A 19,163-nucleotide genomic window follows, 5' to 3' on the forward strand; every position below is an offset into this window, starting at 1 on the left:
GATTGACTGACAAACAAAAACTGATGGCTGGCGTATCTTTTTATTTGCCAACAAAATGGACAAATCTATAAAAGTGAAACTAATAAATGTTAGTTTATCCTCCTACACTGACACACACTCATACAGCTTAACAAGGACACAAAACTACAGTCTGTTCATTGCAACAGCTAACAATACTTCAGTAACAACAGAAGTATTAAGCAACCAATGTTAATTAGACCTTAGATGAATGCTGGATAATGCCCAAGCAGCTTCACTAATGTGTGCATTTCACATTAAACAATCTGATGTTTTTTTTAACCAGGTTGTTGCGGAGAATAGGCTTAAACCCCTGAACAGGTTGCCAGTCCATTAAGGCTTATTTAACACGGCAGAAAAGCTTAGCAGAAGCTTCTCTGTAACATGTCACATGCAGCTCAAAATGGTCAGATCTTAATATGAACAGGTCAATCATCACTGCTGACATGGGCTGTCATAAACATTCAGAACTTAGCAGTGTTAAGCACTGTCAAATATATATACAAATGATGTCATTTACATGGCTTTGTTATATAAAAAAAAAAGACAGAAAAGAACCTACAGTAGTAAAAAAAGAGCCTCAAGGCAATATCACAGTAGTCTAAAAAAAAAACAAGGAATATTAGATCTATATCACTATCTAAATTAAAATCTATTTTCATGTCACACATTAAACTTTCACTCACCCACAAAGTGGTTACATTAAACAACCTAAAAAAAACTTGCTTTAAAGAGTTGTTTCCCATCTCGTGGGAATTATTTCATTAACTGCAGCGAATAGCATGAGTCTTTGTACAGTATGTTTCCAAACCCCAGCACAAACTGGACTAATGACAAATGAAGAACAGCTGTCTCATTACATCTGATACAAACTCCATGTTGTTCATGGCAGTAATGATGCAGTAATATAACTGGGGTTGCAGTTTGGCTTCATAACACCCACTGTTGTCTCGCAGGATTTTAACTCTATGCAAATATCACCCCTCTATATGTTAACCTATTTTTTCCCTTTGCTTTCAAGATTTTAGTGCATTGAACTGAAGTGAAATTAAAGGCTGCTTCATCAAAGTATTCATTTAAGGAAAAGCAGACTTATACCATAAGGTTATTGCAGCATTTTTATATTCAACACTAAAAAAAAGTATTTTAACATAAACATTTGTGTCAAAATCAGTAGAAACTGACTAATTTTCATACAATAGTGCTGAAGACTTACTCAGCCCCCTCCCCTCCTACTCCCTGTCCACCAAACTAAACTTTTATATTTGATTTGTAACTAGGTTTCAGCAGAGATGAGTTTTTTCTCCGAGTTTAGCTCCATTTAGATATAACTATGGATGCCCACACTGCACTGAGACCAAAAGCGTGAGACTTAACATTTTGACCTTGTTTGGAATTATACTTGAAAATTACAAAAACAATCACGATTGAATGTACACGTTTTGTTTTTCCTTCTTTTCTTTTCTTTTTCTTTTTTTTTAACAGTTTTTTGCTTCTTCCTATCTTGATTCAAATTCAAACAATACTGAGCAAAGTCCATGGCAACATTTCAACAGCTGTTTTCTGTTTCATCCTGTGTGTCAAACTTGGCCAAACAGTGGCCTCAGACACGTTGTCTACTTGAAGAAGCTGTAGACAAACGAGCCAAAGATGATGGCCAGAATCGCACAGCAGCAGAAGATCATCATTTGTTTCTGGGGGAAAAGGGAAGGGGTTGGGTCAAAGAGACAAAAAGACAGCAAGTGTTAAATGTGCCTACTTTCTCTGGAATACAACCTGAGCAGACAGAAGAAGGAAATATATAATATATATATATTGTATATATATATATATATATATATATATATATGTATATGTATACACACACACACACACACACTTTGATGTTTGATGATAACTTCCTGACTTCCTTGGTCTACCTGGATCGTTACAATTTAAAATCTTAATTTGTTTGGACCTGCAGATGTCAGACCCGGTTGACGGGCATCCTTTACCACTTTGCTAATGTATCGTCCTGAAGGAGTTTGATAATCCCTTCTGTTGTTAGCACTGACAGCTCTGTTGTTGGGACCATGTCAGTGGATTCTTGGGCAAGGCACTTAAGCCCACTTCCCCTACTGATCTATTGGTGCATAACTGTTTAAAACATTGACGAAGGGTGGGTGGAGGAACCTTGTAGTGTAAAACCCTGTAGATAGTATGGGTGGAATGTGCTGGACAGGTTCTGTTCACTTACCAAATTAATACCTGAAATTTCCACCTCAAATTATATACCATTTGACCCCTTTTCTCAGGTTTTCTCCCTTTTAGGTCAGTTATCTGTCTCGTCTTTTACACTGTTGCGTAAAACATTTTTGGCCCCTTGGAGGTTTCTTCTGTTTTTGCTTTTTGTTACAGTTAAATGTTTTAGATAATCAAACACATTTTGATGTCAGACAGAGATAACCTGATTAAATATGAATCGATCTCTTTAAATGATTTCATTGAGGGGAAATACCTCCAAAAACATTCTGGCTCTGTGTGACATAATGTTTTTCCCCTAAACCTAAGATTTGGTTATGCCACTCTTTGTGGCAACAATGGACTTCAAGTGTTTGTGATGACTGGTAATGAGTGTTTAATACCACTGTGAAGGATTGTTTACAGTTTTTCTCAGTAGCTTCGGCGCATGTTTTCACATTCACTTCACATCCAGGAAGCTTTCAAAATTCAAAATGTCTGGAGTAGTGTGGAGTTCCAAGCTTTATAGACCTACAGGCAAGGCCTCCGATGAGGCAAATAGTATATAGTGCTGTCTTGAGCATTTTCAGGTGGTTGTCACTAAGATCTGACATTTTTGCTTTGGAAAACATTTACAGGGTGAACTCTGTCTGTTTTCTTCCGCTTATCCGGGGTCGGGTCGCGGGGGTAGCAGCTTCAGTAGGGAGGCCCAGACGTCCCTCTACCCGGCCACTTGGGCCAGCTCCTCAGGAGGAATCCCAAGGCGTTCCCAGGCCAGCCGGGAGACATAGTCCCTCCAGCGTGTCCTGGGTCTTCCCCTGGGCCTCCTCCCGGTGGGACGTGCCCGGAACACCTCACCAGCGAGGCGTCCAGGAGGCATCCTGACCAGATGCCCGAGCCACCTCAGCTGGCTCTCTCGACGTGGAGGACCAGCGGCTCTACTCTGAGTCCTCCCCGGATGACTGAGCTCCTCACCCTATCTCTAAGGGAGAGCCCAGACACACTATGGAGAAAACTCATTTCAGCCGCTTGTGTACCTGGGATCTCGTTCTTTCGGTCACGGCCCAAAGCTCGTGACCATAGATGAGGGTAGGAACGTAGATCGACCGGTAAATCGAGAGCTTCGGCTTTTGGCTCAGCTCTCTCTTCACCACAACGGATCGGTACAGCGCCCGCTTCACAGCAGACGCTGCACCAATCCACCTGTCGATCTTCCGCTCCATCTTCCCCTCATTCATGAACAAGACCCCAAGATACTTGAACTCCTCCACTAGGGGCAGCACATCCTCCCCAACCCGGAGAAGGCACTCTACCCTTTTCCGGTTTAATACCATGGACTCGGATTTGGAGGCACTGATTTTCATCTCGGCCGCTTTGCACTCGGCTGCAAACCGCTCCAGTGAGAGCTGTAGATCACACCCTGATGAAGCCAATAGGACCACGTCATCCGCGAATAGCAGAGACGCAAACCTAAGGCCACCAAAACGGATCCTCTCAACACTTTGGCTGCGCCTAGAAATTCTGTCCATAAAAGTTATGAACAGAATCGGTGACAAAGGGCAACCTTGGCGGAGTCCAACTCTCACCGGAAACGAGTCTGATTTACTGCCGGCAATGCAGACCAGACTCTGATTAAGCCCTTATTAAAGGGTCCGGTACTCCATACTCCCGGAGTACCCTCCACAGGATCCCTCGGGGGACACGGTCGAATGCCTTCTCCAGATCCACAAAGCACGTGTAGACTGGTTGGGCAAACTCCCATGCCCCCTCCAGAATCCTGCTGAGGGTATAGAGCTGGTCCAGTGTTCCACGGCCAGGATGAAAACCACACTGCTCTTCCTGAATCCGAGATTCGACTATCCGACGGACCCTCCTTTACAGAACCCCTGAATAGACCTTACCAGGGAGGCTTAAGAGTGTGATTCCTCTGAAGTTGGAACACACCCTCCGGTCCCCCTTTTTAAATAGGGGAACCACCACCCCAGTCTGCCAATCCAGGGGAGCTGCCCCCGGGGAGCCGCGTTAACCAGCACAGCCCCACAACATCCAGAGCCTTAAGTACTCAGGGCGAATCTCATCCACCCCCGGGGCCTTGCCACCGAGGAGCTTTTTAACAACCTCGGCAACCTCAGCACCAGAGATGGAAAACCCGACCCAGAGTCCTCAGGCTCTGCTTCTGCAATGGAAGACGTGTTGGTGGGATTAAGAAGGTCTTTGAAGTATTCCATCCACCGAAACACGACGTCCCGAGTCGAGGTCAGCAGCACACCACCCCCACTGTAAACAGTGTTGGTACTGCACTGCTTCCCCCTCCTGAGACACCGGATAGTGGACCAGAATTGCTTCGAAGCCGAAGTCTTTCTCCATGGCCTCTCCGAACTCTTCCCACGCCCGAGTTTTGCCTCGGTGATCGTCCGAGCCGCCTGCCGCTTTGACTGCCGGTACACATCAGCTGCTTCCGGAGTCCCACAGGCCAAAAAAGCCTGGTAGGACTCCTTCTTCAGCTTGACGGCTTCCCTCACGGCTGGTGTCCACCAGCGTGTTCGAGGGTTGCCGCCGCGACATGCATCAACAACCTTGCGGCCACAGCTCAGACTAGCCACCTCAACAATAGAGGCGCGGAACATAGTCCGTTGTCCCACGCCTCCCTCGGGACGTGTTCAAAGCCCTCCCGGAGATGAGAGTTAAAGTTCCATTTCACAGGGGACTCTGCCAGACGTTCCCAGCAAACCCTCACAGTACGTGTGGGCCCGCTCAGTCGGACCGGCTTCCTCCCCCGCCATCGGAGCCAACTCACTACCAGGTAGTGGTCGGTGGAGAGCTCCGCCCCTCTCTTCACCCGAGTGTCCAAGACATACGGCCGCAGATCAGATGAAACGACAACAAAGTCGACCATTGAACTGCGACCTAGGGTGTCCTGGTGCCAAGAGCACATATGGACACCCTTATGCTTGAACATGGTGTTTGTGATGGACAATCCATGACGAGCACAGAAGTCCAACAACAAAACACCACTCGAGTTCAGATCAGGTGGACCATTCCTCCCAACCACGCCCCTCCAGGTCTCACTGTCATTGCCCACGTGAGCGTCGAAGTCCCCCAGCAAAACGAGGGAGTCCCCAGGAGGGGCACTCTCCAGTACCCCTTCCAAGGACTCCAAAAAGGGTGGGTAATCTGAACTGCTGTTTGGCGCATAAGCGCAAACAACAGTCAGAACCCGTCCCCCCACACGAATGCAGAGGGAGGCCACCCTCTCACTCACCGTGGAAAACCCCAACGTACAGGCACCGAGATGGGGGACAACAAGTATGCCCACCCCAGCTCGGCGCCTCTCACCATGGGCAACTCCAGAGTGGAAGAATGTCCAGCCCCTCTCAAGGAGACTGGTTCCAGAGCCAGAGCGGTGCGTCGAGGTGATTCCGACTATCTCTAGTCGGAACCTCTCAACCTCGCGCACAAGCTCAGGCTCCTTCCCCACCAGAGAGGTGACATTCCACGTCCCAAGAGCCAGCTTCTGCAGCCGAGGATCGGAACGCCAAGGTCCCCATCCTCTACTGCTACACACCCGACCCCTTTGGCCCCTCTGACAGGTGGTGAGCCCATCGGAAGGGGGACCCATGTCGCCTCTTCGGGCTGAGCCCGGCCGGGCTCCATGGGCAAAAGCCCGGCCACCAGACGCTCGCCATCGTGCCCCACCTCCAGGCCTGGCTCCAGAGTGGGGCCCCGGTGACCCGCGTTGGGGCGAGGGAACACGAGATCCAATAATTGTACTCATCATAAGGGGCATTTTGGGCTGCGCTTTGTCTGGTCCCTCACCTAGGACCTGTCTGCCTTGGGTGACCCTACTAGGGGCTTAAAGCCCCTGACAGCATCGGGTGAACTGTGATAATGAAAACATGACAAAGCAGTTTGACCATCCATCCATCCATTTTCCAACACGCTTAACCCTATCGGGGTTGTGAGGGGTGCTGGTGCGTATCTCCAGCTGTTTATGTTATGTTGCCTAATCAATGGTGTGAAGACTTTTCATTTTGATGACAATGACATATTCATCGACATCAATACTTGCTTTTGAGGAATGAGCCTCCATTTTGAGCCAGCGACACACTTTTGCAGGTTATCAACTAGGTTTTACCATTTGTACTAATGGTTTTGAAAATTGTATTGACTGTTGTGCAAATGAAAAATGCACCAAAGCAACTAAGAAGACAAGGGGTTTAGAGCAAGCCTGTTTAAGATCATGCCAGCACATCTAAATGGTTCTCTCTGTGCATGTGGACGTTCCTGCTTCTCCCATAGTCCCAATGCATGCATGTAAGGGTTATCTATAATTACCCTCAGGAGTGCATGTGCGTATGCATGGTTGTGTGTCATGTGTATTTCTGTGTTGTCCTTTGATGGACTGGCCTCCTGTTCATGGTGCGCCCTGCCTTTCGCTGAATGTCTGTTCAAGAGACACCAGTTCCCCCTGTGATCCTGGAAGCTCAAGCTAGTGTAGATAATGGATGGATCTATGTAGAGACAGTGAATGGTAATGTTCCTGCTGTGACAGAGAGAAGGTCTGTGACTTTACAGTTTGTCCAGGCTCATCGATGGTCTAGCACGGAGATATTTACGATAAAAACAGTGAGAACTGTAGAAAAAAGAAGGGAAATCTAAAGTTAAGCTGGGAGACAAGGTACAAATTATAAAATGAGTGTAAGTTTTTCAGAGATGAGAAACTCCTGAATTTCTGAACTGCAAGTCAGTAATGGCTTTCATGTTGTCAGCCATCCAGAGATGACTCAATCATGTTGGAGTTCACAGCAGAAAGGGCAACAGGTCACAGACTGAAAGTAGGAACACAAAAGATGAAGTGTTCATCCAATTGACCTCCTCCCTGCAATGATCTCGTTCCAAGTCAGTTGCCTGTTCATAAGCCTCCCTCTGCCATCAATCACACTGAATGTTTCCTGCTTACAGTTTGTAATTAGTAAAGATGGACCTCTGTGGGTGATGACTCACCCTGCGGGCTTCCTGTTGGTACTTGGCAGCCTTCTTGGTGTCAGCCACTGCCCTCTCCACGAACCCCACCGACTGGTCCATGTTGCTTTCAATTCTGTCAATCATTCCACCCTGTAAAGGTTGGAAGAAGAATGCTCAGCAAGGCCTGATCATAAGTGAACTGAGTGGATTTGATTAAAAAAACTGGACTCTAACTCGACGTATGACTGAACTGTTTTTGTAAAGTGCCTTGAGGCCACATTTATTGTGAATTGGTGGTGTGTAAATAAACTGAACTGAAATTAACCATCTCTCTGAAACCTCATTTGAATATAAAAAGCGCAAATTCTACTTTATAAAGTTTTCACACTCTTTTCTACATTTTGTCAACGAACATTACTGTATCTGATTGAGAAAATTATCTGATAGACCAACACAAAGTACACAAAGTACAGTATAATTGTGAAGTTGAATGAAAACTGATAACCTTTTTCATTTTTCATAAAGAAAAATCTGAAAGGTGTGGCATTCTGCATTAATCAGATACCTTGCAATTTTATTTGGTATTTTTCCCAAAGCAGACATGTTTTACTTTGCCAACGTATTTCTCTTCCTGTCTGATTCATGAGGTTCTCGTCAACTTGCTGCGTAGTTCCGACCAAGATAGACCAGGGGTGTACCAGTCGGAACTACGCAGGCTGCCCGACCCCTTTCACTTCAACCAGATCTAATCTAATGGTACAACTTCATGTCTTGTGATTTTATGTCAGGTCTGATGGTTTGGAGTGTCTTGGCCTTAAAACATGGGGTAATCCACATAAACTGACAGAATGGCCAATGAAGATGAATATTCTGAGAGAGAGCCAGAGACCCATGGTAACTCTGGTGGAGCTGCAGACATCCAAAACCCAGGTGGTCTTTATAGTCAAATGCACAACCATTAATCAGGTTCTCCATTAATCTGGCCTTTATTGACGAGTAGTAAACAGAAAAAGGTTTGTTGGGGGGGGGGGGGGACTGGAGAAATCCAGAATAGAAAATCCAATTCAGAATCTGTTGAAAGACCTGAAAACTGCTGTTTAGAGACATTCTTCATCCAATTAGAGCGGACTATTGTACAGGGTAGAACAGTCTAAACTCTCAGTCCTGCAAAACATGGTTCTACAAAGTACTGAGTAAGCAAGGCTGGATACAAATGTGCTCTACGTGTTTTGATTTGAAAAGAAGACATGAAACCATGTATTATTTTACTTTCAACTTACAATCATTATCAATTAATCAATTTTTTGGAGTTGAGAAAATTCCCACAAAATACTTTGAAGTTTGTGGTTACAGTGTGGCAAAATGTGAAAATGTTTAAGAAGAATCCATGATTTTAGGAAGGCACTCAAACTTTTATCAACTTTAGTGTTATTCACTTTGAATTTATAGCCTCTGCATTGGCTGTAAATATTCTTTTTTTGAGTGAAGAATAAATGTTTGTTGTATTACTACTTGATAAAATAATAATCCCAAAGTACACAACAGAATCATAAGAAAATTGGCATCAAGATATAAATGCAATTCATGGTAAACCAATTATGCTATTACAAATATAGTAATTTTACACAGCACTAGTGGCTCATTTTTCATATAGTGGGCTGACAGGAAAGGACGTATAAGAGAGGGGAGAGACATGCAGCAAAGGACCACAGGTCAGAGTCGAACCTGGGTCGGCTGCGTCAAGGACTAAAGCCTCCATACATGGGTCATCATGCGTGCTAACCACTGTGCCACCAAAGCACGCCCAATGTAGTAACCTTCTTTGATTCTATCCACATGTTTGCTCTGCTATATCATCAGCTATGTGAGTACATGTGCAGGTGTGTAGTTAAAGGCATCTTAGTAGCAGCTTGGGCCAATCAGAACCGTGGCTAATTTATTTTCTGCATAGACACATAAGACAGGCCACATTAGGTCCATTTGTGTCATCATTTGTACATTAGTTTTTCATGAAATCCAAAAAAACATGATAAAAATGACAAGTAAAACAAGACAATGTCAAATACTGTGAAGCGCTTTGACTGTTTTGCATAATCTTGAACAACTATCATGGGATCCCTCAAGACGTTTAGCAGGACAGATAGATAAGCCCTGCCAGCTGTCAAATCGGTAAAGGCTGGGAGTCTTTTGACCTGCCCCAAAATTCACAGGTCACCTCAGCAAGTCATTACAACTTGCACATAGACTTGGCAGAGTTTTTACACCGGATGCCCTTCCTGTTGCATCCAGGATTCAAACCCAGGTGCCCTGTATCAAAGACGCAGACTCAGTCCACTACACCTCAGAAGGGCTTTCAAATCTGACTACGGGCTGTTATTAAGTTGTTAAGGCTTATTGATAATAATTTAAGCTACATTTTGTGTGTGTCATGGTTTTCATGTTTACCTGGTTCTCCACCAGCATGGCAATATCAACAAACATGTCATGGAGCTCCTTAATGCTGCTTTCCAACCTCATGATGTCTTTATGACGAGCCTCGATCTCATTCAGGGCCTGCTGGTTGATCTTGGACTCTGTGATCTGTGGAAGGAGACAAAGGCCCAGATAAAGTGTTGGACGGGTTGGAAAACAGGGAGAAAACCAGGCTAATCGTTTAACTTTTGGCAGAAGCAAACTAAATAAATCTCAGCAATAGTAGTCCCATGCAAGTGACATCATAAATATTTGCCCTTCTGATATTGTATGCAGGTCATTGTCGGCATGGAGAGGTTGTGTTGGTTGGGTTTAGCGTTTTTTTCTGAATGCAACAATACGAGTGCCATTGAAACAGAATTAAGCCGTTGCAGTACATATTGGCACTGTGAATCTGAAGAATTGACGCTGTGCTTAGACAAAACCACTGATCATCGATGCTACACATCTATTCTGTACAATTTGAATTATTATTGGTCACCACAGTTATGCTGGACTGTTGATCTGTACAAATAGGAGTATAAAGCTTTTAAGAACTCATCTTGGGTTGTGATGATATTAATGTACCATACATAAACAGTATGCAGCAAATTGCAAAACCAGTCCATAGTCTTCCACTTTTGGAAAAATATGGATTTGTTTTGCAGATATTATGTAGTATTGTTTGTTGAGAATAGCTCAACATAACCTTTTTGGTGTTTTTTGAGTGGTGGGGTTATATTTTACCTCTTGTTGTGTATACCTGCCCTATAGAACATACAGATCTTACCCCGGCACTGAAGACAGCAGAATTTCCTCCCTCCAGCATCTCCTCCAATTCCTCATCAGTAGTTTTTTTCCCCGCTACAAAGAAAATGGAAAACAGTTGTGTTTAAACAGCTGAGCATACCTTACCTCTTTATTGCCTATGTTTATCTGGAGCTACCTCTGCAGTTATGCTGTTATAGGCTTAGGGTGCTAGACATCCTGACCACTTTTCCTTGCTCAACTTTCTTTGCTGTCTTTACCAGAGGTGGGTAAAGTAGTCAAAAATTATTTTAGAGAAGCTCCGCTTCAACATATTTTTACTTAAATAAAAGTAAAAAGTTATTCTTACTTAAGTAAGAGTAAAATGTATTTGGTAAGAAGGCGACTCAAGTAATGAGTAATCATAACATCTGATTTAATATTTAAAAATTATGTAATCAGTATAAAGTAACAACATACAAAAAAAATAATTAGAAATGTTCGTATTCATAACCTGATTCGCCAGATGGATGTAGCTCCGCCGAGTTCCACACAGCATCAACACATGTGAAGCTCAGTGGAACTACATCCATCTGGCCAGAGTCAGGTTATCAAATTCAGGCAGAACTTTTCTTTGGTATTTAAATTGGTTGCATCGTGTGTGTGTGTGTGTGTGTGTGTGTGTGTGTGTGTGTGTGTGTGTGTGTGTGGGGGGGGGGGGGGGAAATATTATAAGGGAAAAAACATATTTTTTTGTAGGTTTTGACGTTTTCTTTATTGTAAAACCTACAAAATATCAACAAAATGGTGGCTCTTTAAAAATGACCACAAAGTTCCACAAGTAGATATTGATGAAAAAGGATGGACTGTCCTTCTTTAATAGGTCGTACCATAGGGGCCCTGACTGAGTTTCATTTAGCTGGACTGAGGGCAACGACGGCTCTTTGGGCCGTAACAGTTACCGAAAAGTTTGACAAAAAAAGTTCAGATTTTTTAACTCCTGCAAAAGTCATCGTAGGTTTCGCTCCGCTCTCTAATCGTCCTAATCGCGCTGTTCACATTGCTAGAAACACGTCCTTCGCATTGCTTCGCTTTGCTTTGCTCATGAACAGGCCTCAACGTAAATTAACCGCTCCAGTTACCTCATTCGCGCTCTTTTGGACTTCTAAAGGTTTACAAAAATCTTGTTCTTACAAAAACACATATATAGAGAGAAGAAAATTGTTGCTCAACAACAATGAAAAAAAATATGACAGTGAAAGTAACTATCCATCACTAAGCACGGAGAGATTTTTGTATGTTCAAAGATACTCAAAGACTGAATAGGTTAATGACATGGCAACAATCCTTGTTGAAAGTGCAGATAGTGTTTGTAGCCATAGGGAAAGTGATCTATACTCGTTCTTATGAAAATGCTGCCTGTTAATTATGAATCAACTGCTACTTACTGATCTCAAGCTGTCGGGCAATTCGTCCTTTGCTCTTATCCCTGAAGTCCATTTGAGCCTCGTTGTACTTTGTCATGACTTCAACAAACTTTTTAGCCAGAATTGCATGCTGTAGGAAATAAATGAAGAACTATCTTTTATTCTTTTGACAATGTTTGCTGACTTCTTTCAACTCTTTCATTGCAAGGTGCATCAGAGACTTAAATCTCTCCATTCTATTTTTGTTTCCATAATTAAGATGAAAGCTCAAATTAGTTTCTACAAACAGTCTCTTGCTTTTCCAAACTGTTGCTCCTGCAGTAAAGAGAACCACACAGCAGTACATTCGGATGGAAGCACACAGATATAACTAAATGAACATGAACAAAAACAAAGGTGAAAAAGTTAAATAAAATTAAAATAACTACCTAGAAAAGCTAGGTGCGGTTCATAATTCAGGAGCAGTGACCAAAAAAGCTCTTTCACCTTTTGTTTTTCATTTTGAGGCAGGGACCTCCAAGAGCTGCTGAGATTTTAACCCCAAGGCTCCGACCAGAGCCCGATTGGGCAACAAATCCAGAAGATATTTCTTTAAACCATTGTAGAATCCAATATGGTCATAACAGTTGCTAAAACCTGCCAATAATGTAATAATTTTAAGAAAACAACAAAACAACATTTTATATAGTTTTATAATAAGTTATTATGTTACTGACCAATTATTGGGTTAATGGAATAGCAGTAAAAAGTCTTTGTAAATGTAATAACTGTAGATCACGCATTTGCATATATGGGAAAGCATTTATTGGTAAGAGAAGATTTTTTTTCCCCCAGTGTCCTGTCTAGCAATGTGGCAATAGGAATTGATGTCTCAATGCCAGATAGAGCTCGACAGATTTTGCTTTTACAAGTGGAGCGAACAGCTTTCGCCATAATGCTCCGCTTGATTTATGCTTGTAAATAGCTTTATTGTAATTACTGCAGGGAGAATTTCTAATTATATGGACACTACAATGGGAGAGTAAAGGAAGAACAAGAAGAGAGAGAAAAAAAAGAGTAGAGGTGAAAGAAAGAAGAGATAAAAGGAAGAGAATGATAAAACGTCCTCTGTCTGCTCCATCACCTGGAAAGAGAGATGCAAAAAGAACAGCACAACCAACAGACATAAAGCAACAGATACAATCGAATAACACCTAGATGCCATTGCTAAATCATATATATTATTATTTAAGCTGACATGTGTAATGTGATATCTGAAAAAAGAAAGTGAAAGAAAATAAATAAATAAATAAATTATAAGCTTACTGTATATAAGTGAACACTTAATACCTGGAACCCTGCACCTGTGGGAGTTTGTGAGAGTGCACTAGTTTAGGTGAGAATTATCCAGAAGGAAATAACTCGATAGTGGTTGTGGAGAACCAAAGGCCCGCCTTCCCCGAGCACAGAGGCAGGAGTCAGGGGACCCATAACCCCGGACTCCCAAAGGGGCCCCTAAAGCAGGGCGCCCAGGAGGGGCCCCCAAGAGCCGCTGGGACGAGCCCGTGGGCTCCGCTGGCAGCCAGCCCCGCTGAAGTGGTCCTGGCCATGGGCCCTGGGGGCCAGAGGCCCCAGGGGCACCCCGTGCCCGCGGCGGGGGAAGATTTTTTAAAATATTTTTGTCCAAATACAGACATAGCGGATGGCATAGTTCCTTCACCAAGGGGACATATATAGCACTCTGTCTCGCTAATGAAGGAGAGTCAGTTTAAGAATGACTTTCCATTTGAATGTTGTTTATTTGCTTTGAAGTGCATTTGGCACATATCCCTGCGTTGAATGTGCTAAACTTCAGGAAGAGAATAATGGTAATGTGCCCTAAATGAACCCTGTTGCATAGATGTTACACAGTTATTACATTTTCAATGGATATATTTTTTTTATCCCTACCATAACAACCTTACAACCATTGGCAAAACGTTTTCACTTTATTGGCCAAATAACTTTGTGAAGATTGTGCTAAGTTATTACATAATTAGCCATTTTAAAAATGTCATTGGTTGTAATTATATTAATGGCTGTTATTTTATCATATAGTTGCTACAATCGCTATAAAAATCTATTAAAATCTTAATTTGGATCCTCACAGGAAGTCAGAGTAAAGACGCAAATACTAGAGCCATTTACTCAAAGTGTCTCCTTCTGGACAACAGGCCAGTTGCTCCAACTAATGATGGGTTGACTCCTGTGTGAGGCACTGCAATAGTCCGATGGTATAAACCCCGCTCACTCAAATCATTTTGATCATAATGATTTATCTTTACTAAAATTTATCCAATGAAGGAAGTCAGAGTTAATGAGTTTAGCTCTTTGTCCAACTTCACAAAACTGTCTCTCGGATATCTGAGAAAACTGCAGCGGTATGAGGTAAAAGAATCTGAAACAATGCCATCTCTGTCTAGAAGATCAGTTCTGGTGAAGATATTTGTGTCTTTGTGACTGAAGATTTTTATTTCCATCCATAATTGAATGTTTATAAGTTTTACAAGGCATACATACACCAAAAAAACAAAAATCAGATTAATAAAACCATGCAAACGCACACCAGCACACAACTTGCCTTCATAGATCAAAGCTGCACCTGAACATTTGCGTACCGGGTTCCTCCTCATATTCTGCCCTCTAATCCGTTTTTATTTGTTGTTTTATTTTGTAGGGGGAAAAATGGTTGTAAAATTGTTTGTTAGAATACCCAGATGAAATGTTCTGCGGACTTTGATTTAAAATTTAAGTTGGCTTGTGGACATTTTTTCAGTTCATTAGAGAGGGCCTTATGTATAGTCATGTGTCACCAGCGCAAGCATGAATAACATTGCTAGCTTTATAAATGTGACCCATGGTCAATAGATTTGATGGGTACCAATTAAAAGTGATGTATTTAATGCTTGCATACAGTCCAACGCAGCAGAGGAAGATCTGATGACCGACTGTACCAAAAGCTGCAAACACATCTATAAGCACCAAGGCAGTAGTGTCCCCAGAGTTCGTTTATACAATATTATGATTCATAGGTGTTTAGCGTTTATTTTGTGTCTCTGTTTGCCGTAGACACAAGAGTTCATAGGCTGTGGGAAGAATGGTTAACTGGAACAGCAAAACATCTGGAAGTTACATACGTTTGCACGTGAAAGTTAGATCAGTTGTGTAGATTATGAATGGCATTGTCTGACCTGTGACTTGCGTATCCTGAGGTCTGCTGAGGCCCTTTCATCTGTGTTTGACTCAAGCTGCCGTTCAATACCTGAAACGCACACATACGACTAGAGGAAATGTACAATTCAACGTACTTCAAACACCAACTCTTGTAATTAAAACAAAAAAAACAACTAAACTACAGGTTAAAAAATTAGCTTTAAGGAGCTATAATAAGAGAGACAAAAAAAAGGAAGAACTAATACTGACTCTTCAGCTTGTTTCTTGCATTGTTGGCTGACTTCTTTATCTCATTGGTGAGGGTTTCAACATCATCCTGTGTTTCTGAGTTCAAACGATAAAAGATACCAGTTCTAGTTTTAGATAACTTGCTTAACCATTCTGGACCTACAGTAATATGCTGTGGAGAGTATTAGAAACAGTTACTTTGATCAGAAGTGGGGGCTGACAAGATGGTGGAGTAGAGCTTTTTTATTTCTGTCACACTCTCATCGATTTTGTCGATGCTGGTGCGTATATCTTCAATCTGAAACAAATATGCAGACACACAAACCAAAGCCAGAACATCATGAAACAACCACAGCTGTGCTGATGACTGTGGAATGATCTGAACAGAAAGAGCATACTTGAGCAAAGAAGTCGTCCATGAAAGCCTCATTTTCCACAGGAACCTGAATGTCATCTCCACCAGGATCACTTTTCTGTTCAAAACACGTTTAAAAAGTGGGACAGCAGTTAAATCGCATCTACATAAGCACATAAGTATATGAAATCTTGCCCATCCTTGCATAGAATAAGTTTAATTACTGTCATCATGGGTGAGAACCTTAAATTCATTATAGACATTTTATTTATGAATTTGTGCCATTTGGTTTCCAGAATGGATGGATCATACAAGACACAATGTATTGATATTCCTTTAAACAAGAATTAAGTTGCATACGTTTAAATTTGTTGTGAACTTAATCTGAGCCACACAAGGTTCAAGAGATATATGTATATATCTGGGTTAGTATTTCTGCTGAGCTATCCAATGAGTGCATGCTTTGTTCCTTATGACATCCTATGACATGCTAAATAACCCAAAATGTTGTTGATTTTTTTATTCTGTAACTTTACAAATGACACTCCACATGGTTGCAGACCCAAACTTTTATCCCTAAATAAAAATAAATGAAAAAAGGTTGTTCAGGTTAAACGCAGGTTCCACCAAGGCTAAGGGTGTTGTAAACGAGAAGATGCTAGATCACCAGCGTTTCTCTCAACAGTATAGCCAGTTTTACGTTACGATCAACTGAAAGAATGCCGACCACGAAAGAAGCATCTGCTGAAAAATCGACATTAATTTGCATTTGCTCTCCTCGACAGGCCAGATTCATTCTTCTAAAATGTTATGGTCAGACAAGACCAAGCTTGAGCCTAAGGCCAGAATTATGTTTGGAGGAGTCCGTGTAAGGTTGTCAAACCTTCTGTCAACGGCTTGAGCTTCTATATACAATTCTGATCCAGGGTCAATCAGAGAAGTATTAAAGTACATTCAAACATGTGTATAGTTCTTGTCTTAAAATGTTGGGAATGGTGTTTATTGTTCAAATAAATTAGGAAAAGCGCAGATGTGTTTTTGTGTTTGTATTTGTGACAATAAAAGGGGCTTCATAATAGGTGATTTTCTGGTTTAACAGTCTGAGATCATTGGAGTTGAGGAAATAAATATGGGTTTCCTGGATAAAAGAGGCGGATCTGTCGACGTAATTATTCAGGAGCAGAGGTGGGTTTTAACTAGCTGCATCTACTTGTGTAACTTTTTGAATAAAATAACCTTCAAGAAGTACTTTTACTGTACTTCTCACTTCTTCTTGAGAAACAATATTTTTGCCGTAATGCTGCTCTCCTTTGAGTAGATTCTCTCATCAAGTTACTTCAATGAATGAAAAAAAAACAAAAAAAAAAAACATTTCAACCAAAAATGCAGGCAGACAACTGAATTTTGTTAAAATGAGACCTTTTCTTTGTTCAAATATTACTTTTTATCTACTGAGCCTGTTGTGCCATTTGGGGGTCAAATAAAGTTGCAGCAAACAAGATATATTGTCAATGGTAGTGCAGTTTATATATTATATACTATAACTGTTGGTCTCAGACGCTTTATACTGTGAAAAAGCAGATTTTGAAAATGCTGGGATGTAATGCATTTCTACTGATCTTTGATTAGATTTTTTGAAATATCAGAATTAACAAACAAATCAGATACTCCGCATTTGAGTTGCCTTTTTCACTACTTTTTCACACCTACTTAAGTAATTTTTTGGATGACTACCTTTTACTTGTACTTGAGAAAAAATGTAATAATTGACCTTAATGTTACTTTAGTCTGATTTTGGACTGCTCTACCCATGCCTGTTCTGGAGTAGTGATGTTTTGGACCTTTACATGAGCCAGAGAGTTGTCAGTGCTTTGTGACAGACTTGTAAAATGATGCACTTTGCTGCTGTGGCAGTGCTGTTATCTCTCTGTTTTGTTGTCTCCTGAGAGCAACTGCAGGTGAGATGAAAGCATACATGATCCCAGAACTCCCACTGCATAGCTCCAGTTAATCTCATTCAGACACACTAACAATAAGTCAATGTCAGAATTTCACTGAATTTACTGAATTCAATTGATCATGTGGACAGGGATCCAAAGAAATTTTTTTTCTTACCACAAAACATAAACTAAAAAAGGTCTGTCTAAAAACAATTATGGGAAAAATGTTATTACATCATATACATGAGTTTTTAAGCTAACAGAAAAATATGCAAAAAGCATAAAACACCACTAATTGAACTGAAATGTTCGTAGTATGCCCCTAGGTTTAAGATGATGTAAAAAGCTACTCAGGGCTTGTGCATTCAACAGGTGTCTCATTGGACATTTTGAATCGTAATAAAAATAAGCAGGGCTATCAGTGTTTGACCTACCTCCTTCAGCTGGGCCAGTCGGTCCTTCATTTTACCAAGTGTTGATTCAGATTTTTAAAAAAGCACTAGCAAAATGTTGATTAAAAAAAACAACTAACAGGTCTCAGTCAACAGTACTTCCCTTGAGCTACTCCGTTAATACATTGAGGCCAGTAGAAATTCTGTTTCCTACAAATCATACAGCGGCTGGTGACCTAAAGAGAGTATAAATAGAATCATTCCACAGTCCAGGTTGTTTCAAAGGTTCCCTCTAAGACAACCTGCGGTTTTTCTACGCTGAGGACCAACTAAGCCTCTATCCTCTAAGAACGGATTAGGACAACCATTTTCAGGACGATAAATCTCTCTCCCCCACCCCCACACACCCCTCCCACATTCACCAGGAAACAGTGCCTGTATACAGAAGGTAGTGCAAAAGCTAATCACTATACTATACTATACTATACTATACTATACTATACTATACTATACTATACTATATACATGCATACATATTGTATATTTATTCATGACATTATATATATATATATATATATATATATATGTGTATATATATAAATATATATATATATATATGTGTGTGTATATATATATATATATATATATATATATATATATATATATATATATATATATATATATGTGTATATATATATATATATATATATATATATATATATATATATATATATGTATGTATGTATGTATTTATATATATATATATATGTATGTATATATATATATATATATATATATATATATATATATATATATATATATATATATATATGAATGGAATAGATAATAATAATAATAATAATAATAATAATAATAATAATAATAATAATAATAATAATCTGTTGTTGGTGCTCACCTCTTCTCTCTCACTATTACATTACTGCTTATGTGTTTGTTGCCTCCAGGTCATACATGACAAACCCACCAATTAGATGCCATTTCTTGACCTGATCCTATCAGATCCATGATAGCTGTTCAATTACAAAGCCTATAACGGGTGGAGAATAAGCATTGATCCAGGACCCTGACCCAGGAACTGGTGTCTAAGTACATTTTCTGGTGGTCATCATAAGGGCCTCTGTCAGGTTCCTTACAATCAGTTGCATTATAAGATCACTCCAAGATTAATTGCCCAACTGCTTGAGATATTTAAAGCCACTATGATCAG

The 19,163-nt window shown here is 41.0% G+C and overlaps 1 protein-coding gene across 1 annotated transcript; it reads right to left on the bottom strand.

Annotated features, from left to right (window-relative positions):
* Positions 1–24: 24 nt before the first annotated feature.
* Positions 25–18,284, bottom strand: zgc:165520 (uncharacterized protein LOC571872 homolog). Its single transcript, XM_012852845.3, has 10 exons — positions 17,978–18,284; positions 15,647–15,721; positions 15,447–15,546; positions 15,270–15,344; positions 15,038–15,108; positions 11,850–11,958; positions 10,445–10,518; positions 9,649–9,783; positions 7,243–7,353; positions 25–1,712 (listed from the first exon to the last, which is right to left on the bottom strand). Exons 1-10 carry the CDS (start codon positions 18,005–18,007, stop codon positions 1,635–1,637), a joined length of 858 nt encoding a protein of 285 aa, XP_012708299.1. The 5' UTR covers positions 18,008–18,284; the 3' UTR covers positions 25–1,634.
* Between the last annotated feature and the right edge of the window lie 879 nt (positions 18,285–19,163).

The sequence above is a fragment of the Fundulus heteroclitus genome, chromosome 5 (genome assembly GCF_011125445.2).
Source record: "Fundulus heteroclitus isolate FHET01 chromosome 5, MU-UCD_Fhet_4.1, whole genome shotgun sequence".
Taxonomy (NCBI): Eukaryota; Metazoa; Chordata; class Actinopteri; order Cyprinodontiformes; family Fundulidae; genus Fundulus; species Fundulus heteroclitus.

Coding starts and splice junctions, on each gene's coding strand:
- zgc:165520 (XM_012852845.3), bottom strand. CDS start 18,007: ATGAAGGACCGACTGGCCCAGCTGAAGGAG. Junction 15,109..15,269: donor TGCAAGAAACAAGCTGAAGA/GTCAGTATTAGT, acceptor TGTGCGTTTCAG/GTATTGAACGGCAGCTTGAG. Junction 1,713..7,242: donor ACCAACAGGAAGCCCGCAGG/GTGAGTCATCAC, acceptor CTTTTCCCCCAG/AAACAAATGATGATCTTCTG.